The 24,044-nt window shown below is 42.6% G+C and overlaps 1 protein-coding gene and 1 pseudogene across 2 annotated transcripts in view; both read left to right on the top strand.

The window, feature by feature from the left end:
* Positions 1–24,044, top strand: part of plx (PTB_TBC1D1_like and TBC domain-containing protein plx) — a 106,410-nt gene that overhangs the window by 19,223 nt on the left and 63,143 nt on the right. For both annotated transcript variants that reach the window (XM_068375643.1, XM_068375644.1), the window contains exons 6-11: positions 66–200; positions 11,060–11,285; positions 11,731–11,830; positions 17,556–17,658; positions 21,158–21,286; positions 22,914–23,034. In XM_068375643.1, the coding sequence (XP_068231744.1) occupies positions 66–200; positions 11,060–11,285; positions 11,731–11,830; positions 17,556–17,658; positions 21,158–21,286; positions 22,914–23,034 (814 nt within the window). The remainder of the gene's footprint in view (positions 1–65; positions 201–11,059; positions 11,286–11,730; positions 11,831–17,555; positions 17,659–21,157; positions 21,287–22,913; positions 23,035–24,044) is intronic.
* On the top strand, positions 5,617–5,735 carry LOC137643407 (5S ribosomal RNA; annotated as a pseudogene).

Below are 24,044 nucleotides of genomic sequence, written 5' to 3'. Positions count from 1 at the left end.
GAAAATATTTATGATTGTAAATAGAAATCATACTTCTGTGTTTTTTCATGACCTTCTTTCAACAGGGGAATCGACCAACGCCAAGCAGTGCAGCCATTGCGTTTCAGCAAGATGGTAGCAGTATTTCTGTGCCAAATTTTACTTTTAATTCTCAGCAAATGGATTCTGATTCAAACTACCGCAGTCGCAGTAATTCTAGGGTAAGGTTGACGTAAAAGTGGTGTTCCCCCATATAATCACTTTTGCATACTATTATTATTTGTTAATCAGTCAACAGAAACTGGTGTTTTATAGTGTGAGGTTTTTGGTTACATCCAGCTTCCTTAGGAATCCATCACTTTCTTCACTATATGTGCTGCTTCAAATTGCATGCTCATTTGCACAAGTCCTGGGCTATATTGGCTCCTACCTTCTCAAAAGTCCTTGTCAGTGATTTGGGTATGGTCCCTAGTGCTCCTATGATTATTGGCACCACTTCTACTTGTATACAGTATTCCAGAGCCTTCACAATTCAATTCATAAGTCTTGGTACATTTCTATTTTATCTCTCCTCTTATCTTCCACTCTTGAATCCCACGGTACTGCAACATCTATGAGTAATACTTTTTTCATAATCTGTTCAATGTGCTTGTATCATCCTGTCCTTCCTTAAACTATAGTCCCCAGAATAATTTAGCCTGATCATTTTTTACCACAGCTTGAGGTTGATGTTTGTATTGCATTCATATGTCCTGAATCAAGTTGAAATCAACTGAAATTAGAATTGTTACGTAACCGAAATACAAACCTTAGCTATTTACATTGGGTTTACCTTTTAGCGTAGCTGAAATGGCGAGCCATTAGAATTTAACGAGGGTGTATTACCCCCGCGCTAGTTAGCGGGGGGTTAGGGGAGTGGTAGCTAGCTACCCCTCCCCCCCCTCACACACCGGTGAAGCTCACTTTTCACTTTTGGCTCGGACTGGGACAGACGTCTCTGTCTTTGTCCTCGCTTGGCAGCCATTGTTTGTTTTGTCTTTACTTAATCACTTACTTTTCTTTTACTCAATATATACTGTATGTAAACATTTTTTCATGTTTGTATATATATTTGAGTATAGAAATCAGTAAGTTTCCTTTTCAGAGTTGTGTGTGTAGTGTACGATATCTCCGTGGAGTCCTCAGCAGTTAGGCCACCACGGCGTAATTTTATGGGTTGCGATCGAGTTTGACTTCGGTCTTTCTCTCTCTCTCTCTCTCTCTTGAGGTCGTTCACCCTTTTACTAAGTTTTACTACGCCCCTTGTAGCTTCCTTCCCGTGTGGGGGGTTTGCTACGCCGTACGTTTTGTCTCAATTAGTTTATGAATCTAATTGTATTTGTTAATTTTTCAGCTTTGTAGAACGATTCCTTTTGGGGTTTTCGTTCTTTCTTTAGTGTTCATTCATTTTTAAATTACATAATTACATAGTTTCATAATTATAATTGTTATAATTCTGTTTTGGTTACAGCTCTCCTTCCGTGAGTGTAAGTGGTTGTGAGGGCACGTGCCTGTTGTGTAATTCTTGTTTCCTTTCCCTCGGGATTTTTGTTTTATTTTTTTACAGTTACCGATCTAGTTCGTTTCTGTAATATGGCAACGGTGTGAGCTGTCTTGTTGAGGCCTGGGGATTCGGCTGTTGCTGCCTCCCCTTTGGATTGTCGTCAGGGGCGTGTCTCCTTCTACTGGAAGTACTCCCGTGACGATTGACAGCTCTCCAGTTCATTTTAGAACTCTCAGGAGGTTTGCCTCCTTGGGTGGGTAACTTTCCTTCCGAGGAAAGTTTTTTCCTGTCCAGGCTTGAGTTTTTCCCCTTTTGGGGGGTTCTTCTCTTGCCTTTTTTTTTTTTTTCTTCGTGCGACTGTGCTCTTGGTGCTGAGCGGTCACACCTGCAGTTTCGCTCAAGGGGCTGGGCAACTGCAGGAGCCCCTCTTCGTAGGATTGCTCCTTTTAGGTCACTGGCTGACCAGTCTCTTCTACGAAGTGTTTCTTTTTCGTTCGCGAGAGAGTACACTCATAGAGACTCCTCTTCGGAGGATTCTTCTGCTGCTGTTGCTGTTGGCTTCCTTCGCCGTAAGGCTCACCGTCCGCCTCGTCGCAAGGGCCTCTCATCTCCCTATAAGGGTGCTAAGAGGCGCCTTTTTGAATCTCCGTTTGCAGCCTACAACTCCTTCTTCTTGATCTTCCGCCCCTGGTGCAGATGGACAGCAGTCTGACCTCGTCTTCCGACGGGCAACGCCCTTCCTGACGGACAACGGTCTTCCCGACGGACAACGGTCTTCCCGACGGACAACGGTCTTCCGACGGACATCAGTCTCCCGGCGTACAGGCAACGGTCTTCCGACGGACATCTGTCTCCCGACGGACAACGATCCCTTCGGGGCAAAGGGTTGCCTCCCACGGGGGTTCTTCCCTTGCGTGTCAGGGTTCCCCTGCGCGCCCTTCTGCTGTGTTCTCTCCTGCTCCTGCTCAGTGTTAGCGCACAGGCGCTCTCCTGCTCATCAGCGCTTCCTGATCGCTAGCGCTCTCCTGTTCGCCAGCGCTCTCCTGTTCGCCAGCGCTCTCCTGTTCGCCAGCGCTCTCCTGTTCGTCAGTGCTCTCATGAAGATCATCTCTGCTGTTTCTGTTGGTTCCTGTTACGCGCCCATGTTCGCCATCGCGATCTAGAACTTCGGTTCAGGTCTAGGTCAAGGACACTTCTTCTATGCGCAGGCTTCCACGCGTTGCCTTCTGCTCGTCAGCGATCATCAGCTCGCCAGCGACCTTAGACGCGTCAACGTTCACCTGCTCGCCAGCGATCTCCTACGCGTCAACGATCGCCATCGATCTGCCACGCGTGTCAGTTCCCCTGACCACCATCAGTAGCGATCTAGCGCTCGCCTGCTGTGGACCACGATCTCCGGTAGCTGAGTCTTGCCGTAGATCTTCCTCCTGCTCGCCAGCGCTCACCTTTTCTTCTGTCCTTCTGTGCGCCAGCTTTCTTCATTTGCCAGCGCACATCTGCGCACCCTTTTTTGCCACGCACCAATGGGCGCCAACGGTTTTCTGACCGTCTAGGATCGCCTGATTAACAGCTGGCTTCAGCGCTCACCTCCCTGATGCACCAGCGCGCCTTCTGTTAGCGCGATGCGCGCTAACCATCACTAGTCTCTCTCGCGTTGGCAATCGCCTACGCACCAGCGCGATTCTTCATCTGCTCGCTAGCGTTTTGTTAACGCGCCGTCGCGCCATTGCTTGCCGACGCGCCATCGCTTCCCAACGCACCGTCACTCTCCTGCGGGCTATCGCCTCGCCAGAACGCGCCATCACTCGTCAACGCGCCATCGCTTGCCGACACGCCATCGGTCTCCTGACCGCCTGTGCTCACACGCGCGGCCACACGCCCACGTTCCCGCGCGACCGCACGCCCACGTGCCTGCACGTCTACGCTCATGCGCGACCGCGCACATGCTCTCCAATGTTCGCCCGCGCGCGAACCAACGGTATTCCATTGTGCGAACGGATGGTTTCCGTCGCGCGAACGGACGGCGTTCCGTCGCGCGGACGGACGGCGTTCCGTCGCGCGGACGGACGGCGTTCCGTCGCGCGGACGGACGGCGTTCCGTCGCGCGGACGGACGGCGTTCCGTCGCGCGGACGGACGGCGTTCCGTCGCGCGGACGGACGGCGTTCCGTCCCGCGGACGGACGGGGTTCCGTCGCGCGCACCGACGGCGTTCCGTCGCGCGCACCGACGGCGTTCCGTCGCGCGCACCGACGGCGTTCCGTCGCGCGCACCGACGGGGTTCCGTCGCGCGCACCGACGGGGTTCCGTCGCGCGAACCGACAGTGTTTCTTCGCACAAACGTCGGCTTAATTCTTGCAGTATCCATTGCTCGCCTATGGGTTATCGCTCGCCGACCACCAGCTCTCGCCCTCCTTCTGCGCTCCTTCGCTCACCTTTGTTTGCGTTCTTACGTGACCGCGCATGGGTGCTTCCACGTTCGCCCACGCGCAAATCATTGATTTACCATCGCGCGAGCTCCAGGGCGATTGCGACCACGATTCCCATTGGGGTTTTCGCAGCATGGCCAGCCTGGCGAGTTCTTCTGGAGCGTATTTCCAGAACACGGCCTCACCCCGTAAACGCAGAGCATGGCACATGCAAGGATAAGAAGAATCTTCAGGGAGGTCTGAGCAACACTCCTCTTTCCAGAACCTGGGTTAGCCCTTCCCCGTCATTCCTTGGAAGGATTTTTGGCGGGGGGCTTTCCGTTCGAGATTTCTCCATCGGCCAAGGGGTGACTGCTTACCCCTTCCTCTTCTCCATCTCGTGTAAGGGGCTTACCAGGTCCTTTCCCTCCTTGGTTAGCGGCCCGAGGTTTGGTTCAAGGAAGCTACAGAAAGGTCATGGGTACTTTCCTCCTCTCGGGCTCAGGCACCTTGGCGTTTCGTCGTTAAGTATCGAACTTGCGGGCAAGCTCGATGTTGGACCATCTGGACGCGCTGACCGAGGGCTTCCTTTCGGGTGTCTCATCCGTGGATGTCGACAACCTCAGACACCCTTCCATCCTTGAGAAGAGTTTGTTTGTGCCCAAGGACAGAGACATAGACAGCGGCTGTGCGGAGGAAGTCGACTTCCGTTTTCACTCCTCCAAGGCGCTTTCTTCCAGACTCTGCAGGGCTCCAGCGCCTTTTTCTTTCAACCACGTCGGCCTAAGTTATCGGAGCGGCTACGACAACTGAGACAAGGCGTCCAATTGCAGTTTCCTCCTGTCAGGAACAGATGGCATGGGAGGCTCCCCCAGGGGGGTCATAGTCCTAGAGGGAGCGGCAGAGTTCACGAACTCTAGGATTGGCACCCCCCCCTTGCAGGTTTTACGCTGGGAGGATGCCTAAGGTTACTCATCCGGATGACAGCTTCCCGATGCCCATTCCCGCACGATCTCTGTGATCAGCCAAGGATATCGCGCCTGCCGTCTCTGTCAGCGAATTCAGTGTCAATGAACCTCTATGCCATAGGGTCAGCAAGAGTTTGCCCGTTTGGGCAGAATGATCCATACCTTAGGAGAAGGTCCTCCATAGGATCATCGACGGCTTCACCCCCGGCTTCTTCAGTCGATCCTTTCTTGTAAGGAAGTATCTAAGACGGGAGTTCCGTAGTCGACCTCTCAGCCCTGATCAAGTTTGTCAAACAAACTTCGTCCAGCGTGGAACAGCAGAATCTATCAGACTGGTAACGAGGCGACAGGACTCCTTAAACCCTGGATCGGAAGGACGGGTACTTTCAGTTTCCATTCCATCCATCTTCCAGGAAGCTCGTGGAATTCAGCCTAGACTGCAGGTATTCCTGCTTGAGATGCAGTGTGGCGATCCCGCCGTGGCATCGCAGGTTTTTTTCCCCAGAGAACTCTCCCGGGCTTCCTCATGGCCGCTCAGGTGCAGGCTTCCGCCTCCTTCGCTTTTTGGAGGTCTGGTCAACTCCGGTAGGCTCGGGTTCGACCTTCTTCAGCGCCGGGACAAGCTTCCGGATGCTTACCATGAGTGGGGGTTCATGGTATTTTGCTAGGAGCCTTCTCTTCTTCTGCCTCAACATCTGGAGTATCTGGCCATGATATTGAGTCAACGGCCTTACCACGTTGGAAACCCCGCTTCTCGTCCGTCCAGCGAGGTTAAGCAACGTCGGTTCTGGTCGGTACTTGGGTGGGTGACCACCTGGGGACGCCAGATTCTGTTGCCACCTCCTCCGAGCCTTCCCTTCAGTTGACTGTGGCAAGGCTGAGGAGAGTCGCAGTACCTGTTCTCAGTCAAGCAGAGCTTTCAGCCCTACCTTGGAACGTTTCCTAGTTCTCCTTTCCTCATTGACCCGTCTATATTTCCGAACGGTCGCCTCAGGATAAGTTCCATGTGGGGCAGTCCAAGTCCCGGTGGTTTCAGCCAACGATTAACCGGACTTTCTGGACCCTATGGGACCAGCGGAACTATTAGACCTGCAATGGGTGTTGACCTATGGAACCTCTTGATGGGAGTGGATATTCTCGTCCTTTCCCCACATTCTTGATGCTGTTCTCGGACTCGTCAAAGAAAAGGGGGGGGGCATGTTCCGGTCCAGGCCTATGGTCAGGACCTGAAGGATACCTCTCCATCATTCAGGCAGGCTTAGGGGCCGTAGTCTGGCCCTTCTATAGATCCTACAGCTCCTGCCGAGTCGCTCCGTGCGCGTCGACTTCATGATTCTGGCGTGTTCTAACCAGCAGGGGACGCATTTTCACACCTTCACATCTTGCAGTAGAGATACCAAGATGATTGAGATACTCTCAATACCACCATCGGCTCTCTCATTCCAGGCAGAGGAATGTTCTCTCCGACTATCCGAGCAGAGCCTCGTAGAGAGAGTGTACCTGGGGGTCTTTGGCCTTGAGTAACCAGCAAGTCCTGGTCTGGGGGACCTGATCGCGACAACTTGGAACCTCAAGCTTCCGCTGTTCTTCCCCCCAGTCTCAGACCCCGAGAGACTGGCAAGATGCATTCCGGTGATGGTGGGACAACTTCGACGCCTGCGTCTTCCCTCCTTTTTGTCTGTTGAGAATGGGTCTCAACAAGACCAGGTTGTCTGTCAACCTTTCAATGGGAGAGCTCCACTGGGACTATGCACAGAACGGTTTCCAGACCCTTTGCTTACCCTGACGGAACTCCCGGGAGAGCTTCTCCCACGGCACAGACTACTCAAACAACCACACTGCAACATCTTTCACGAGCCGGGGCGTTGCTTCGGCTTCATGCCTGGAGACACTACGCCTCCTCCTCAAGAAGAGACAACCCGCTACAGTCGCGGGACGGAGGTCGCGTCATCTGCGATAGTCATCCGCAGGGGTCTTCCAGGCGAAGTGAAGAGTCTTCGGTGGTTGGTGCCGTGGGAGATATACCTCTTCCCTTGAGGCCTCTTCTCCAGCAATAACGATCTTATTGCCTTTCGGCGGGAGGAAACTCCTTTCCGCTCTCGGCAATGAAGCCTGTCGCTCAGCCTTTCCTGACCTTCAGGCTTAAAGGAATAACTTTTTCCTTCCCGCTGGATCTTTCCTCGCTCATGCGAAGCTACGAACGTCCCTGCCCTAGTCGGAGTGAGACCTCCAACTTGGAGCATGGCTCGGACTTTTTAGTCCCTTAAGAGATCTTCTCAAGACCCTTTACGACAGGCCTCTGATTGTATTCCGTCTTGGGTCTCCTGCTCACTCTGGCCGCGGCCAGTGTGTAAGCAATCTTCTTGGTCTCGTACGACTCCGCCCTTTCTAAGGAAGAGGGGAAGGCAACATTCAGGTTCGCTCCTGAGTTGTTGGCTAGACTCAGAATCTTGCGGTCCCGGCCCTTCGGTCCAATTCCTTCAAGATTTTGAGTCTCCATTCTGTATCTGATGTCCCAAAACCTTCTCCTTCTTGCCAGTAAAGGAATCGAGGGGTTAGCTTTGGGAACAGCTGCAGTTTGTCCTCAGTTGCAGCCGATTTGGGAGCACAAGGAGGACACGGGGGAGAGTCACCAGTATACCTCTTCAGCTCGGACTCAATGACATTTATGTCAACCTGTCTCCAGACCCTCCCACCATCACGTCGCCCTACAGCACGATGTTGGATACATCGCAACGTCTCTCGCCTTCGAGTAATACTACTCTGTGACGCAGGTGCTACAAGCTGGAGTCTGGAAGCGTCTAATGACCTTCGCAGCCCGCTTCCTGCAGGGCGTGACCCACAGGAGTTTCGATACGTTTTCTATCGCTCTGTGGTGGCTACACAACAGCTGGTCTAACCTCAGGCTCCTTTTTGGACAGGTAGCAGAAGGTTGAGGGCATTGTTATCAGGTTTTAGTCTGCATGAACGAAAGAAGTATGTCTGGCCCTTACTTCTTCCTTCATCATCCCCTCTACGGGGAAGCAGCATCCTGGTCTCTGCATAGCTGACCTTGAACCTCTGCAGGTAAACCATGCTTCCTTGTGTTCCGAGTATTGAGTCAATACTGTCGCGTCCCCCATACCCTGACGAGGTGGTATTGGGAACGTCCTAACCCAGAGTTCCTTCTGGAACTCCAGGTCAACTGCCTAGGACGGGTCACACTTCTTCCTTCACACACAAGCTTATGTAGGCCACACGGTTCCTTGCGGAGCAAGGAACTTGTGAGGTGCAGGGACTCCTTTTATCGAGTGCGACTCGCTCGGATTCTGAGTCCCCGGGTAAAGCCAAAGCCAGTATGGCTGGGGACTTTCCACCCTACCTAATGGGTAAGTCACCCAATGTAAATAGCGTGGTTTGTATTTCGGTTACGGAACAAATGACAAATTCGAAGATAATTTGTATTTTTCCTAACCATACAAACCTTAGCTATTTACACATATTTGCCCGCCAGCCCTGTCCCCCAAGACAAGTCCTACCTCTAAGTGAAAGTGAGCTTCACCGGTGTGTGAGGGGGGGAGGGGTAGCCAGCTACCACTCCCCCCCCCCTGCTAACTAGCGCGGGGGTAATACACCCTCGTTAAATTCTAATGGCTCGCCATTTCAGCTATGCTAAAAGGTAAACTCAATGTAAATAGCTAAGGTTTGTATGGTTAGGAAAAATACAAATTATCTTCGAATTTGTCATATTTGCAGATTTTGGTCACTGGTAGCTTACAGGAGTAAGTCCTAGGGACTGCAAACAAATTGTTGGAAGGAGTCCAGAAGAATACACAGGATTTAGCCATAGGGATGAGATTAGTCACATATTTTGGTCATGCCTTTGTTTTAAATATTCATGTAAATGGGGTCCTCAACCAATATTACCCTTGAAGAGAAGGATGCTGTATGTAAAGTCCTCTCGAATATGTTCTTTTCTTTTGACTTTTGAGAGCGTTAAGGTAAACCAGCACTGATTTTCAACCACCTTATTGAGAGAAGTTATGAAGAAAGTCGATGCTACTACCACTCAATCTGCTGCAAGGTTCTTGGGCAGCTCATTACCTACTTACCTTCTGCATTTTCTTGGTGTTATGGCCAGTAGGACTTTTTATTTTTTATTTTTAGGTCCTGTACAATTAACATTATGGAAAGACAACTTTGGGACTAAAGAGCTTGATCACAAATACATTTGGGATACCTAAAAGACTACTTGGTTGACAGAAATTACTGTGTGCAAATTGGAAACTCTTATTCATCATATGAACCATTAAACAGAGTGGTATCTCAGGGGAGTGTACAGGGCTCATTCTTATTCTGTATCTGTACTATTGGTCTGTCGAAAATACTACAAAGGTATGGCGTGAAGTTCAAACTATTTGCAGGTGATACACAATTTTACCTCTCCATAAATGATATAGACAACAATATTGAAACTCTAAACCAAATTCCTGCCAGTGTTAGGGATTGGATGACAATCAAACAACTAAAATTGAATTAAAATGAAACTGAGTTTATGGTAGTTGGGAAGAAAATTAGAGTAAGAAACTTGGGTGATATTCAAATAAACATAAATAACAACTTAGCCTTGATACTGTATGTAGTAAAGTTTGTGATCTAGGCATATCTCTTGACTGTAACTTGCCTTTCAATACCCAAATAAATAATGTAGTAAAAACTGCGAGTTATCATCTTTGAAACATTGATTTTATAAAGAAGCACCTGGATGAGCATTCTGTAAATAAACTTGTGATAAACTGTGTTATCAGGATTGACTACTGCAACTCCATTTACTACTGTTTACCAAAAGTTCAACTTGAGAAATTACAAAACATACTAAACTGAGGAGGAAGACTAATAAAAGGTGTCCCACCCTGAGAGAGGATCACTTCTATACTAATTGATATACACTGGCCACCTATTAAGGCAAGAATTGAGTTGAAAATATGTACAATAACCCATCAAGTTATCAGAACCTGATGTCCAAAATATCTATGAGAATGGCTACATATTGTGCAGCCAACAAATCGTGTTGACATGAGAATAGTTACAGATGGTTTTAAATTATTGGAACCTAGATATATGGCTACTGTAGGCTCTAGAGCCTTTAAATATGCAGTCCTGAGACTATACAATAAGATCCCAGTAGACATCCTAAAGTCTGAAGGTATTAAGGCTTTCCAGTGGAAACTGGAGACTTTTTTGTTTTCTAATTGCATCGATAGTGTGGATTTGATAATAAACGACCAATATGTGGTGTGAAAGGCTTGATGCCGCGGAATGCTCGTGATGGAATTACTGTGAAGTTCCTGTAGAGAGTAGGGTTCCCCTGCTGTATAGGACCAGAAAAGCAGCCCTTAAAGTTCAGTTAGATAAAAGTATCTGGCACCATATTTGACACTATATTCATTGAGGAGTAAACATTATCTGGTTACATCAACTTCCCTGACAAGTAGACTATATCTAATGGCATTTTTGGTTTGCTATAATCTAGACCCAGGGAGCCCTATTGGTCTCTTGGGATTTCAATTAGAGAGCATATCTTTCCAAAATAATCAGATTCAAATTCAAGCATATTCCCTTGTGAGTTGCCGGAAGAGTACTTCCGAGGAGAAATCTCCTCTTGTCAGCTAGGAAAAGAGATAATTGTTACTTACAATTCTGTCCTTACATAGTTGGGAATTGTCTCTAGAACTATTGGTTTTGTTAGTAGGAGATTGGTGTTGACTGTGGGTTTATAACAGTTTTGAGAGAAGTGTGTTGACTACCATTTCGTGAGACAAGTCTTCCAATGTCTTCCATAATGTTTCACCTGGAAATAGAGATGGCCAAGGTTAGAACAGGGGAGACAATCGTAAGTTGATGGTCGGCCATAAAAATTTGTTACTCATTTTGATATTAATTTCAATCATTGAGGAACGATATGAATGTGTTTTAAGGAATAGATTTGTTTAATACAGTACTGTAGACTTGTTTGTACTAAAGGGCTTGTTCTTGTCTATTTATACTCTGTGGATTATATCTGTTTGGAGTTTGTATAGTTTGGGTATGGGTACTAATATTAGGTGTATAAATATAGTGCAGTATTAGAGGCTTAGAAATAAATTATGGAGGTAAACTGTAAAACATACTATTTTAATTTCAGGATTTGGGTAAGATGAACATCCCAGAAATAATGAAATTGGAGCAAGAAAATCAGGATGCACAAAAGTTATCGTCCAGAGTACGCTTTTCTTTATGGACAGAGGATAGTGCCTCTGAAAGTGCGTTGAAATCTCTTCTCAACTCAATTCCTGCAGTTGAGCCGGAAACAAATTCGAAGCCATGTGGTGAGGACTTGAAAGAAGTTGATGAAAAATCATCGCAGGAAGGTGAGGAACTTTGTTTTGATTTTGAATTAGAACTTGTAAAATTTGCTTTTATTCTACAATTTTTTTTTTTATAATTTTTGTTTTTGTGAACATTCACAATAGAATGATAATTTAGATGAAAAGACATAAGATATTTAGAACTGTACAATTGATAAGTGAAGGCATGAATTCAGAACTATTTGTTACACTGACTGAGTATAGTAAATTGTGCTTTGAATATTAAGAAAATTTTATTGCATGTTGGATTTTAAGCTGAATGGAGTTATGATAATTTACAAATTTACTTTTAGATAGTTAAATATTTACTTGTAAAGTCCATTCAATAATGCATTAATGTGATCTTTATTAATCATAAATTAGAATGATAAATAAGTAATAACTATTGTATTTTATTTAGATAAGTAAAGAATTGTTGGAGGTAACATTTCATAATCTTTGTTTACAGGGAAAACAAACTCCACTGACGATGAATTTCCCATCATTGAACCGATGAGGCGTGAACGTCTTCGGACTATCAGCGGAGATACTGGTCATATGGGTCGTAGGTTCGTAAGTACTTAGAAGATGCTGGACTGGATGTCCTAATCAACATTGAGAACTGTATTTGCCAATATATTTTATATACATACATACATGCTTACATACATCTATCTTCATCATCATCATCAGCCATTATTAGTCCACTGCAGGAGAAAGGCCTTTGATATGTCCTTCTACATGTATCTGTTTATGGTCTTTCTATGCCAGGCTATACCTCCAAATTTTCTTAGCTCTCCAATCCGTCGCCTTCTCTTCCTTCCCCTGCTTTGTTTGCAATATCTAGGGTCCCATTCTGTTATTCTTCTTGTCCATCTATTTGTCATTCTCATTATGTGTCTTGCCCATGTCCATTTCTTTTTCTTAAGTTTTAGAATATTCTCTACTTTATTTTGCTCTTACCTCCATGTTATTCTTTTTCTGTCGCTTAGTGTTATTCCTATTATTATTCTTTCCAGTGAGGCCCTTTGCGTCAATAGGTGTGGGAGGAGATGATGATGATTCTTTCCACAGCTCTTTGAGTTGTAACTAGCTTATGTTCTAAGGTTTTAATAAGGCTCCAAGTTTGTGATGGATAAGTTATTACTGGTAGGACCATCGGTATAAATAGTTTTCTTTTTAGAGAAAGTGGCATTTTCATTTTCAATCTCATTTTATTTACCAAAAACTCAGCATTCCATAGAGGAGGACACGTTAACTCCAGGACAAACTTTGAAGAGATATACTGAGGGAAAATTATACTTGGTATTAGTTTATATCGCAAGCTTTAATTAAGCTGCTTGGCTTATGGCCAATTCCCACTGGGAAGTAAATGGTTGGAGTTACTTCTATGTAACTCCTATCGATCAGTCTTAAAGGGTTAACCATCCAAAAAGGGAAAAAAGAATGGCAGTCCCGTTTTATTTTCCGATGGCAGTGTGCTCTAAGTCCGATGAATACTGGGATCCTCTGTTGGCGTTAAGAGACGAAGGCGGGCAGAGGTGAAGGAATAATTCTTAGTTCTCCTTCTAACGATGGTGTGCAATGACATTTCATTCCTAAGATACGATGCCATCGTCTTTACTACTTGATATTAGCGGAGGAATAAACAAACACAGGAATGCTGTTAACAAGAACAAAAAGTGAATACATGTATCGGCAGGTTACTCAGAAACTGTCAATCAGTTACAGTTATTAGGAAAACTGCAAAACCTTTCATCTTCTTTAAACTGCCTCACACACAACGAACTACTAACTATAAACTAGAAGAAAAAATTAAATAAAGTGGCCAGTTGACTTTGCCAGGAGTATGTCTGTATTTTCTGACTGCGGGAAACAAAGTGGTTACTCAGTTTACTGGCTGGGGGCGTTGGGCTTCCTCACCACCCGCCAGTAATTACTGACACCTCGTTATAGATTTTAACAGCTAAAGTTCCAGGCAAGTTAAAAGCAAATTCCTATTAAACAATGAGGATTTGTATTCATGTAGGATCAAATAGGTTGTATAACCCTCCTTACTTATTTTGTAAAACTCCTGGGGTTACTTAACATGGTTTCTGTCCTCAACCCTATACGGAACTTCACTTAGGTGTCGTAAGTCTCAGTAGGCTATGTAGGACCTATTCAGCTAATCTGGGATATTATCTGCTTGATCCATCATATCTAAATCAAAATTCAGGCTAATTGTAAGTAGCAGGTTACCTTTGAAAGATGTATGATTTTTCATACAAACCATTAGTGTACTTATAATGAGAGTTCTCTCCTTCCAACCTTGCTTGTTTGTGCAGTCGGTAGTTAAGACTACAGTACAAGTCCCTCCATCCAATCCTGCTTGTTTGTGCAGTCAGTAGTTTAGACTGCCGTACAAGTCCCTCCTTCCAACCCTGCTTGTTTGTGCAGTCGGTAGTTAAGACTACAGTACAAGTCCCTCCATCCAATCCTGCTTGTTTGTGCAGTCAGTAGTTTAGACTGCCGTACAAGTCCCTCCTTCCAACCCTGCTTGTTTGTGCAGTCGGTTGTTAAGACTACAGTACAAGTCCCTCCATCCAATCCTGCTTGTTTGTGCAGTCAGTAGTTTAGACTGCCGTACAAATCCCTCCATCCAACCCTGCTTGTTTGTGCAGTCAGTAGTTTAGACTGCAGTACAAGTCCCTCCTTCCAACCCTGCTTGTTTGTGCAGTCGGTAGTTAAGACTATAGTACAAGTCCCTCCATTCAATCCTGCTTGTTTGTGCAGTCAGTAGTTTAGACTGCCGTGCAAGTCCCTCCTTCCAACCCTGCTTGTTTGTGCAGTCGGTAGTTAAGACTAGAGTACAAGTCCCTCCATCCAATACTGCTTGTTTGTGCAGTCGGTAGTTTAGACTGCCGTACAAGTCCCTCCTTCCAACCCTGCTTGTTTGTGCAGTCAGTAGTTTAGACTGCCGTACAAGTCCCTCCTTCCAACCCTGCTTGTTTGTGCAGTCAGTAGTTTAGACTGCCGTACAAGTCCCTCCTTCCAACCCTGCTTGTTTGTGCAGTCAGTAGTTTAGACTGCAGTACAAGTCCCTCCTTCCAACCCTGCTTGTTTGTGCAGTCAGTAGTTTAGACTGCAGTACAAGTCCCTCCTTCCAACCCTGCTTGTTTGTGCAGTCAGTAGTTTAGACTGCAGTACAAGTCCCTCCTTCCAACCCTGCTTGTTTGTGCAGTCAGTAGTTTAGACTGCAGTACAAGTCCCTCCTTCCAACCCTGCTTGTTTGTGCAGTCAGTAGTTTAGACTGCAGTACAAGTCCCTCCTTCCAACCCTGCTTGTTTGTGCAGTCAGTAGTTTAGACTGCAGTACAAGTCCCTCCTTCCAACCCTGCTTGTTTGTGCAGTCAGTAGTTTAGACTGCAGTACAAGTCCCTCCTTCCAACCCTGCTTGTTTGTGCAGTTGGTAGTTAAGACTACAGTACAAGTCCCTCCATCCAATACTGCTTGTTTGTGCAGTCGGTAGTTTAGACTGCCGTACAAGTCCCTCCTTCCAACCCTGCTTGTTTGTGCAGTCAGTAGTTTAGACTGCCGTACAAGTCCCTCCTTCCAACCCTGCTTGTTTGTGCAGTCGGTAGTTAAGACTAGAGTACAAGTCCCTCCATCCAATCCTGCTTGTTTGTGCAGTCAGTAGTTTAGACTGCCGTACAAGTCCCTCCTTCCAACCCTGCTTGTTTGTGCAGTCGGTAGTTTAGACTGCAGTACAAGTCCCTCCTTCCAACCCTGCTTGTTTGTGCAGTCGGTAGTTTAGACTGCAGTACAAGTCCCTCCTTCCAACCCTGCTTGTTTGTGCAGTCGGTAGTTAAGACTACAGTACAAGTCCCTCCATCCAATCCTGCTTGTTTGTGCAGTCAGTAGTTTAGACTGCCGTACAAGTCCCTCCTTCCAACCCTGCTTGTTTGTGCAGTCGGTAGTTTAGACTGCCGTACAAGTCCCTCCTTCCAACCCTGCTTGTTTGTGCAGTCGGTAGTTTAGACTGCAGTACAAGTCCCTCCTTCCAACCCTGCTTGTTTGTGCAGTCGGTAGTTAAGACTACAGTACAAGTCCCTCCATCCAATCCTGCTTGTTTGTGCAGTCAGTAGTTTAGACTGCCGTACAAGTCCCTCCTTCCAACCCTGCTTGTTTGTGCAGTCGGTAGTTAAGACTACAGTACAAGTCCCTCCATCCAATCCTGCTTGTTTGTGCAGTCAGTAGTTTAGACTGCCGTACAAGTCCCTCCTTCCAACCCTGCTCGTTTGTGCAGTCGGTAGTTTAGACTGCAGTACAAGTCCCTCCTTCCAACCCTGCTTGTTTGTGCAGTCGGTAGTTTAGACTGCAGTACAAGTCCCTCCTTCCAACCCTGCTTGTTTGTGCAGTCGGTAGTTAAGACTACAGTACAAGTCCCTCCATCCAATACTGCTTGTTTGTGCAGTCAGTAGTTTAGACTGCAGTACAAGTCCCTCCTTCCAACCCTGCTTGTTTGTGCAGTCAGTAGTTTAGACTGCTGTACAAGTCCCTCCTTCCAACCCTGCTTGTTTGTACAGTCGGTAGTTAAGACTACAGTACAAGTCCCTCCATCCAATCCTGCTTGTTTGTGCAGTCAGTAGTTTAGACTGCCGTACAAGTCCCTCCTTCCAACCCTGCTTGTTTGTGCAGTTGGTAGTTAAGACTACAGTACAAGTCCCTCCATCCAATCCTGCTTGTTTGTGCAGTCAGTAGTTTAGACTGCTGTACAAGTCCCTCCTTCCAACCCTGCTTGTTTGTGCAGTCAGTAGTTTAGACTGCAGTACAAGTCCCTCCTTCCAACCCTGCTTGTTTGTGCAGTCAGTAGTTTAGACTGCAGTACAAGTCCCTCCTTCCAACCCTGCTTGTTTGTGCAGTCAGTAGTTTAGACTGCAGTACAAGTCCCTCCTTCCAACCCTGCTTGTTTGTGCAGTCAGTAGTTTAGACTGCAGTACAAGTCCCTCCTTCCAACCCTGCTTGTTTGTGCAGTCAGTAGTTTAGACTGCAGTACAAGTCCCTCCTTCCAACCCTGCTTGTTTGTGCAGTCGGTAGTTAAGACTACAGTACAAGTCCCTCCTTCCAACCCTGCTTGTTTGTGCAATAGGTAGTTTAGACTACTGTACAAGAACTCTAATTATGATCAATGTTGGAGACCGCAGGAGTTATTTGCACCATGGGGGACTGCTGTCTTCTACCTCTTTCTCAAAAGGGTTGTAGTGTATGGTTAGTTCAATTAATACAAATGTAGTCTCAATATAACAATGGTTTCTGTGGAAATAAGGAAATAGTTCTTATATACAGAAACTTGTTTTATATGAAGAAACATTTAATTGTTTAAAAAAAAAAAAAAAAAATCTTAGACCAAATTGATGTTAGTATATTTTGAATTATCTTGTGCACCAAATAGTTTTCCTTTCCCAAAATGAAATACTCGACTAGAAAGGTTTGTATTACTTTTAAAGACTAATCTTTATCACAGATGTAAAGCTTTTTATTTTTGTTGAGAGAGCCATCCATCCCATAATCAGTTTGAAAACTTTCAGTACAGGGAAATTAAAACATTAAACAAGTTGGACAGGAAATGGCTTGGGTTTATCCACATCTTTAACTCTTGGTCCAAAATGTTCATTAACTACTCTATTTAACCAGCCAATGTATTTAAGTGAGAGTTTATCTCTATAAGACTGAAAATGATGTAAAATTTCCTGGTTCATCTGTTTAAACCAATTTTCCTATATTTTTCTTTTTTGCCTCTTGTAGTTTTTAAATATTTTCTGAAAGCTGTATGTGAGATGGACCTTGTTGCAAATTTTAATTCATAACTTTTACCATGAATGTATATTGATACAGATAGATACCATGTTTATTACCTTCGCCAACGTAGTTGAAAGAAGGTTATGTTTTTGCCTCTTGTTTGTGTTTTTGTAATTTGTGTGTTTAGGAGCAGCTGCCTGGCCACAATTTTAATCATAGAGTAATGAAACATTCGTGGATTAACTGTTATGAAAAAAACTGGAAATTATTAAATTTTGGAAGGTCAAACGTCAAGGTCACGGTCTAGCAAAATGTCCAATTCACGCAATCAGCCACAATTTTGGACATCGTTGTCACAGAGACTTCAAACTTGGTTCATTTTTTAGTGTATGAAAATCCACGCCAATTAATACATGTTAAGGTCAATCAAAAGGTTGAGAAATAAGCTGCCGTGGCGGGGGTCTGCGCTCTAGTTGTGACTGGAATTTGTTCTTAATTTCTTGTTCCTTTTCAGGCCATCCCAAACACAGGAGTACCAAATGAGAGCTCGAGCTGGGTCAATAGGAAGCATGACTGGAAGAGGTCGTGGGATTCGATATCATGATTGCGATTTACGAGTAAGTAATACCCTCGCTTTTTTTAATTAGTATTTTCTTTATTCTAGGGGTAAGCTTAGTACAGTAGGGTCCCGAATTAAGCGTGTTCAAATTACACGATTCCCCTTTTCCGCGATCGCTATTTTTCAAAAATAAATTTTCTGTATCTACGAGGCTGTTCAAAGTTCGTGAGTCAAGCACTACAAAATGTATCAAATCTATTGTCTTTTTAAGTATATTGGTAGCCCTAAATACGGTGATTTATAATAAATGTTACAAAACAATATTAACATTACATTTCATTAACATAATTTCATAATGAATAGCCTATTTAAGGATAAAATTCCACATCAACAATGAAATCAACTGTTAACTGTGCGAGTCCAGCTGACAAAATGTAAACAGAAATGTGGTTACGTTCTCGGCAATCTTTATCTTTCTCCAACCTTACGATAATTGTAATGGTAGTGTTAATGATGGTATATTAAAGCATTATTTTTGTTTAGTACAGTATATTTAAAAGCCTTATTTTTCCCTCTGGGCGTTCAAGGTTTTCACGAGTAGACTGGGTTCGTTTATCGGCAGTGAATAGCCTAAACTTCGGTAACGAGTTGTCAATATTTTGTCATATTTTAAACAGTATACATTTGATTTGCAAACATTGGTTTTGTAGAGTAGACGGTAAAATAAAATCTAGAGAGAGAGAGAGAGAGAGAGAGAGAGAGAGAGAGAGAGAGAGAGATTTGATGGCAGAAATCTCTCTCTCTCTCTCTCTCTCTAGTTTAGGCTATTCACTGCCGATAAACGATAACAAACCCTTTAATGCAAACTAACTGTATCCTTTGATATTCCTCTATATTTATCACGAATTCCTTCTATACCTCCTCAGACACTCTTATTTCAAATATCTAAATTATTCTTATCACAACTAACACCATCTAGTCATTTTCATTCCATTATATCTATTATTCCTCTGGATCTTATTCTCTTTCCTTATTCTGTTTATTCGATGGGATTCGTTTTTCCCTTTACCGTCTTTCAGAATCTATTTTTAGCCACTGGCAACCAAATCCCCCCTTCCCCCGTCTCCTACCGTCTCCCCTGCGAGTCCACCCAGCCTATCTCATCACTCCCCCCACCTTCATCCTCCCCTGTTCTAGGTCTGTAACCTTCTGCGTCATAATAGCTCTCTCTCTCTCTCTCTCTCTCTCTCTCTCTCTCTCTCTCTCTCTCTCTCTCTCTCTCTCTCCCTCTCTCTCCCTCTCTCTCTCTCTCTCTCTCTCGTTATACAATACTTACAAATAGATGAAGAAACCAAAATCGGTTTTCTTGAAGTGTCAATTAAATACAAAACGAAAAAATTATACCGTGTATACATCCATTTCAATCATAGCTTAAAATACGGTAACCGATTTCGTCCGCAAACCACTATTTTTTAGGAAACACCATTCTATTCCAGAAAATTTTTACTCTTTAAATGTCAATTGCGCTATAATAAAACATGTACTTATGTTGTTAAATTTCGGGTGTGTTTTAAAAATCGAGTATTGCTACCTTATTTTTGTTTTACTTTTGGCTGTGATCACATCAGCTGATGTCTAGCTTCCGCGCGAATACAATAACAAAGAATTGTTTACACCATTTCTTAACTTATTCAAACCATCTATACAGTTAATATTACATAAACACCAATGTGTTATAACCTATCATATTTATTGTTTAGTACTTTAAAACCATCTCTCTCTCTCTCTCTCTCTCTCTCTCTCTCTCTCTCTCTCTCTCTCTCTCTCTCTCTCTCTCTCTCTCTCTCTCTCTCTCTCTCTCTCTCTCTCTCTCTCTCTCTCTCTCTCTCTCTCTCTCTCTCATCGAACGTTATAGCGGTAACCTAATTGTTCGGTGACTTTAAAAATAGGCCTAGTACTTTCTTCTTTTACCTTTTTTGCATATGGATCCATAATTGAGGTGGGTACAAGTTGACTTATAACTGAAGTTAGGAAAAGTATTTTGGATATGGAAAGGACAATTATCTTTCGTAACAGTTTAGAATTATCGTAAGTTATCACTCTGTCATTAGCGGCAGTTTGCTATTGTGGATTAAACGCATAAGGAAAAAAAAATTTCCAGCTTTGCTACGAATTTAGGAATTTATATGGATACGGATAACATAATGTTTACTAAATGTTTGTAATATCATTAGTTATGACTTAGATCATGTGTGTTTAATGCATTCGTTTGTTTATTATGATCGAAGATGGAGCGTAAACAAATGGAAGGTTTCCGTTTCAGGCGGCATCATAAAGAAAAACATTTCATAAATGGCATTCATTTCATTTATTTGAGAGTTCTAATAAAAAATAATTAGAACATTGGTAATAACAAATTCAACATATAATCTATACTTGGTAAAATTGCTGTCAATTCAAAAACACAGATGTATAAATGCGTCTGTTTCTTCGTTGTGATCAGAGATAAACGTAAACAAAACATTGGTTGTCGTTTTCTATTGTGCTTTTTAGCGTGTTTAGGAAACGCATGATATAAAATCGCCTTTATTTTGATAATTCTGGATTTTCAATCATACAACAAGCTAGTCTATAGAGTGATGGTTTTGCTATTCACCAGTTGTATTATACAATAGATATGACAAACATTAAAATTTGTCTGTATTTTGGGTTGTGTTATAACGGGAAATATATGGTGTTTACACCTATCCTGGTTGTAATTTTAACCATTTTTCAAGTTATTAGAACTTTAAAGTATATTAAATGTTTTATTTATTTACAAGAACAATTTGATATTATAAAGAAATACAGTATAGTACAAAGAAAGTATTGGAAATGGGTAGTAAACACATTTGAATAGGCAAATTGCTGGTTGCCATGGCCGCAATGGAATTATTTCTGTTAGTTGTGTGTTTCGAAATTCGCGATTTTCCATTTACACGAGGTCATTAATCGACCAAATTCTCGCATAATTCGGGACCCTACTGTATGTGTAGTTATACTTTTTCTGGAATTAGTTATCACAGCAGATGGCATCCCTTATAGGAAAACAAGGGATCTCCTAGCATTTTACCAAATGCTATGTCACTGTCATGCCAGTTTCCTGGGACCAGGGTTCGATTCCTCGGCCGGCCAGAAGCTATTGGCATTGAGTTAATTCCCCCTTGGGTCTCTCATCCCAAGGTATAAGAGAAAATCCAGATATTAATGTATTAAAATATACAGTATGGCTTATTTGAATATCAAGTATCTGGTTTTTTTAGAATATTTTAATTTTTCTTCAGCAAATCTTATGCCAGGATTGATTTGAATTAAAAGTAAAGTTAAACCAGTTTTCATTGTCAATTTCCAATAGATTTTAATAAGTTTTCAGTTGTAGATTATAGCAGAATAATCAGTGGTCGTATTTTATTATAAAAATAAAATATAAACCTATTACAGTATATTTCTGTTTAATTATATATTTTATCATTGTTTATGTGGTGGTGTTATATACTGTATAAATCTTTCATTCGCAGATGCTGGGACAGGATTTCAACCGTACAATGCTTTTCCACATTGGCCGCAACGAGATACAGTTGATTAACCCTGAAATGAAGTCGGTTCAGCTTAACAAGTATTTCAAGGACATTGCACAATGTTGCAGGGTAAATAAACTATGCTGAATTGTGTTTTTAGCTGATACTTTATTATTATCGCTCTCAAAATTGCAATTTTTTACATTTCTTGCATATATAAAATAGTAACAGTTTTTATAACTCATCTTATTACGTACTTATAACTTAGAATCCATTTTATTTATCACTGCACCAAGGAGTAGTGAGATACAAAGGTAAGCTGTCCTCTTTCTTAAAATAATTCATTATCTATGTGAATAGTATCTTATCTTTAATCTTGATAAAATGCCAAGCATATCATTTGTTTAGGTGAGGTACAGTTTGTTACTTCTAAGTGCAATTGTCTGTTGGGAATTATTGCAGTCTTTTCAAATGTGGGGCTAAAGCTATTACAGGTATGAAGAAAAGTGATTTTATATCTATCATATTTAAACTGAAATAATTTCAAATCGAAATATCTTTGAAAGGACATTTCCAAGCAGGTGATATATGTTAGTTTAATTTATATTTATGTTGCCACATAGAGTTTTATCATGGAGAATCTGTTGTGGAGTGTATCTTGTTTACTTTGATTCAATTACTTTGATATAGAGGTGTTGAACAACTTTGATTGTGATATCTTATCTTTGTAAAGCCAGAGGTTATTGGCATGTTTCTTTTTACATTGTTTTTGAGGATCAGTGAAAAATTTGCTTACTGTATACTGTTTCTGAGAATCTGAAAAATTTACTTAAATTTTTTCTGAGAATCTTTGCTTATATTGTTTCTGGAAATCTGGAAAATTTGCTTATGTTTCTGAGAATTGGTGATAAAGTTGCATATATTGTTTCTGAGGATCAGTGAAAAATGTGCTCATATTGTTTTTGAGAATCAGGGAAAAATTTGCTTATATTATTTCTGAGAATCTGGAAAATTTTCTTATATTGTTTCTAAGAATCAGTGAAAAATTTGGCCATAATGTTTCTGAGGATCAGTGAAAAATGTGCTCATATTGTTTCTGAGAATCTTTGATAAATGTGCTCATATTGTTTCTGGGAATCAGTGAAAATTTTTTTCAAATTGTTTCTGAGAATCAATGAAAAATTTGCTCTTATTTATCATGATTTGAAATGTTTCCTTTCTGTATTCACATATTGAAAACCCATTGATTTCCCCCAGAGAAATTAAATTAGAATAATTTAATAGTCCCTGTCAGGAAACATGAATGATGCAGTGATGGATAGTTAGAGCACATGTTTTTAAAAAGCAAATAAGTTCATAAAATTGTAATTAAATGTTTAATATTTATTCTTTAATAGACCTTCTCGTAGGTACTCCTGAGAAAAAGCATGTGAGAGACATTTGTGTGAGAAATTGCACTTCTTATCTTTTATAGCGAAATAGAGATTTAAAATTAATGATGATGGCAACTTTTGTACATTCCATTCTCTGATTTAAGCTGCGAATTATCTGATTACTGTACTGTATTAATACTGTGTTATATGGCCACATAGCTAAGACACACACAGGCATTTTCATAGGAAATATTTAATGAAAATTGTAGGTCAACTGAATAATTGAAGAATGGTGTACAAATATTAAATTGTTGCAATTTTTTTTTTTTTTTTAAATAGAGAAGTAGCACAAGCGAAAATATTAATATTATTTTTTTTTTCAGGGTGTTAAACATGATGACCATTTTGGTCTCATATGTCGTGAGTTCAGCGGTGATCTACCTTGCTATCTAGGTTATGTCTTTAAGTGTCAAGTAAGCTCCGTAACTGAAGAGATAATGCAGTGTAAGTTTATTTTATTGTTTCAAACACTTCCTGAGTTAGCTGAATATCATTTGATGATGTTATGTTAGTTTACTTTAATGGCTGCTTATACGTTCCCGTACAGCAGGGGAACCCTACCTTACAGGACCTCCATGGTTGTTTTATGATGTTCATTCAGGAGCATTTAACATTTCATAATGCGTATTACTCACTCACTGTAAGATCATCACTATCGAAACACTCGCAGAATAAGAAAGTCTTCAGTTTTTCAATATTAATCTTACCCGATAATCATGTAGCTGTCAACTCCGTTGCCCGACAGAATTCTACGGAAGGGATACGCCAGCGATCGCTATACAAGAGGGGGGTGTACTCACCAGCGCCACCTGTGGCCAGGTACTGCAGTACTTCTTGTTGACACCACCTCAATTTTTCCTCTGTCGTGCCTCCGGCTAGACCTACATGGATACGCTGTTGATTCTGGAGTTTTTGCTCACGATTTGGTGATGTATTTGCTCTAGAGTTTAGCTTTCGCTATTCAGGAAGTTTTATCATTAGCTTAGCTAGTTTTTGGAATTAATTTGATTAATTATGGTGACGAAGAGAGTATGAACTCTCTTTCACTTTTAAATGGCCGAGCCTTCCCTTAGACGGAAGTGTTGGTGTCTAAGAGAGTATAGACTCTCTTTCTTAATTTTGCTTAACAAAAGTTATAGATATATTTTATATCTCTCCGCCTTTTATAGGCCTCTTCGATTAACTTCCTTTTATTATAAACTTATTAAAATTAATTTTTATATTTGTTTATATTCGACCTTTCCTAATAGTAGGCGGTCTTTTCTTGGTACCGAAGTTAATTAACATTGAGCCCGTCATTTCGGTTTTACCTGTTAACATATTATGCTATTTTAATGTTTTTGAAAGAATTTCTTTGATAGTCTCGTACTGTTTTCAAAGTTGAACTAACGTTTTGTTTTGTCTCTGCAGTTGTTGACGTTCAGAACGTTCAACTTGCGCTCTATCGTTACGAT

This window comes from Palaemon carinicauda, chromosome 6 (genome assembly GCF_036898095.1).
Source record: "Palaemon carinicauda isolate YSFRI2023 chromosome 6, ASM3689809v2, whole genome shotgun sequence".
NCBI lineage: Eukaryota > Metazoa > Arthropoda > Malacostraca > Decapoda > Palaemonidae > Palaemon > Palaemon carinicauda.
This window is presented reverse-complemented; position numbering and strand designations above follow the sequence as displayed.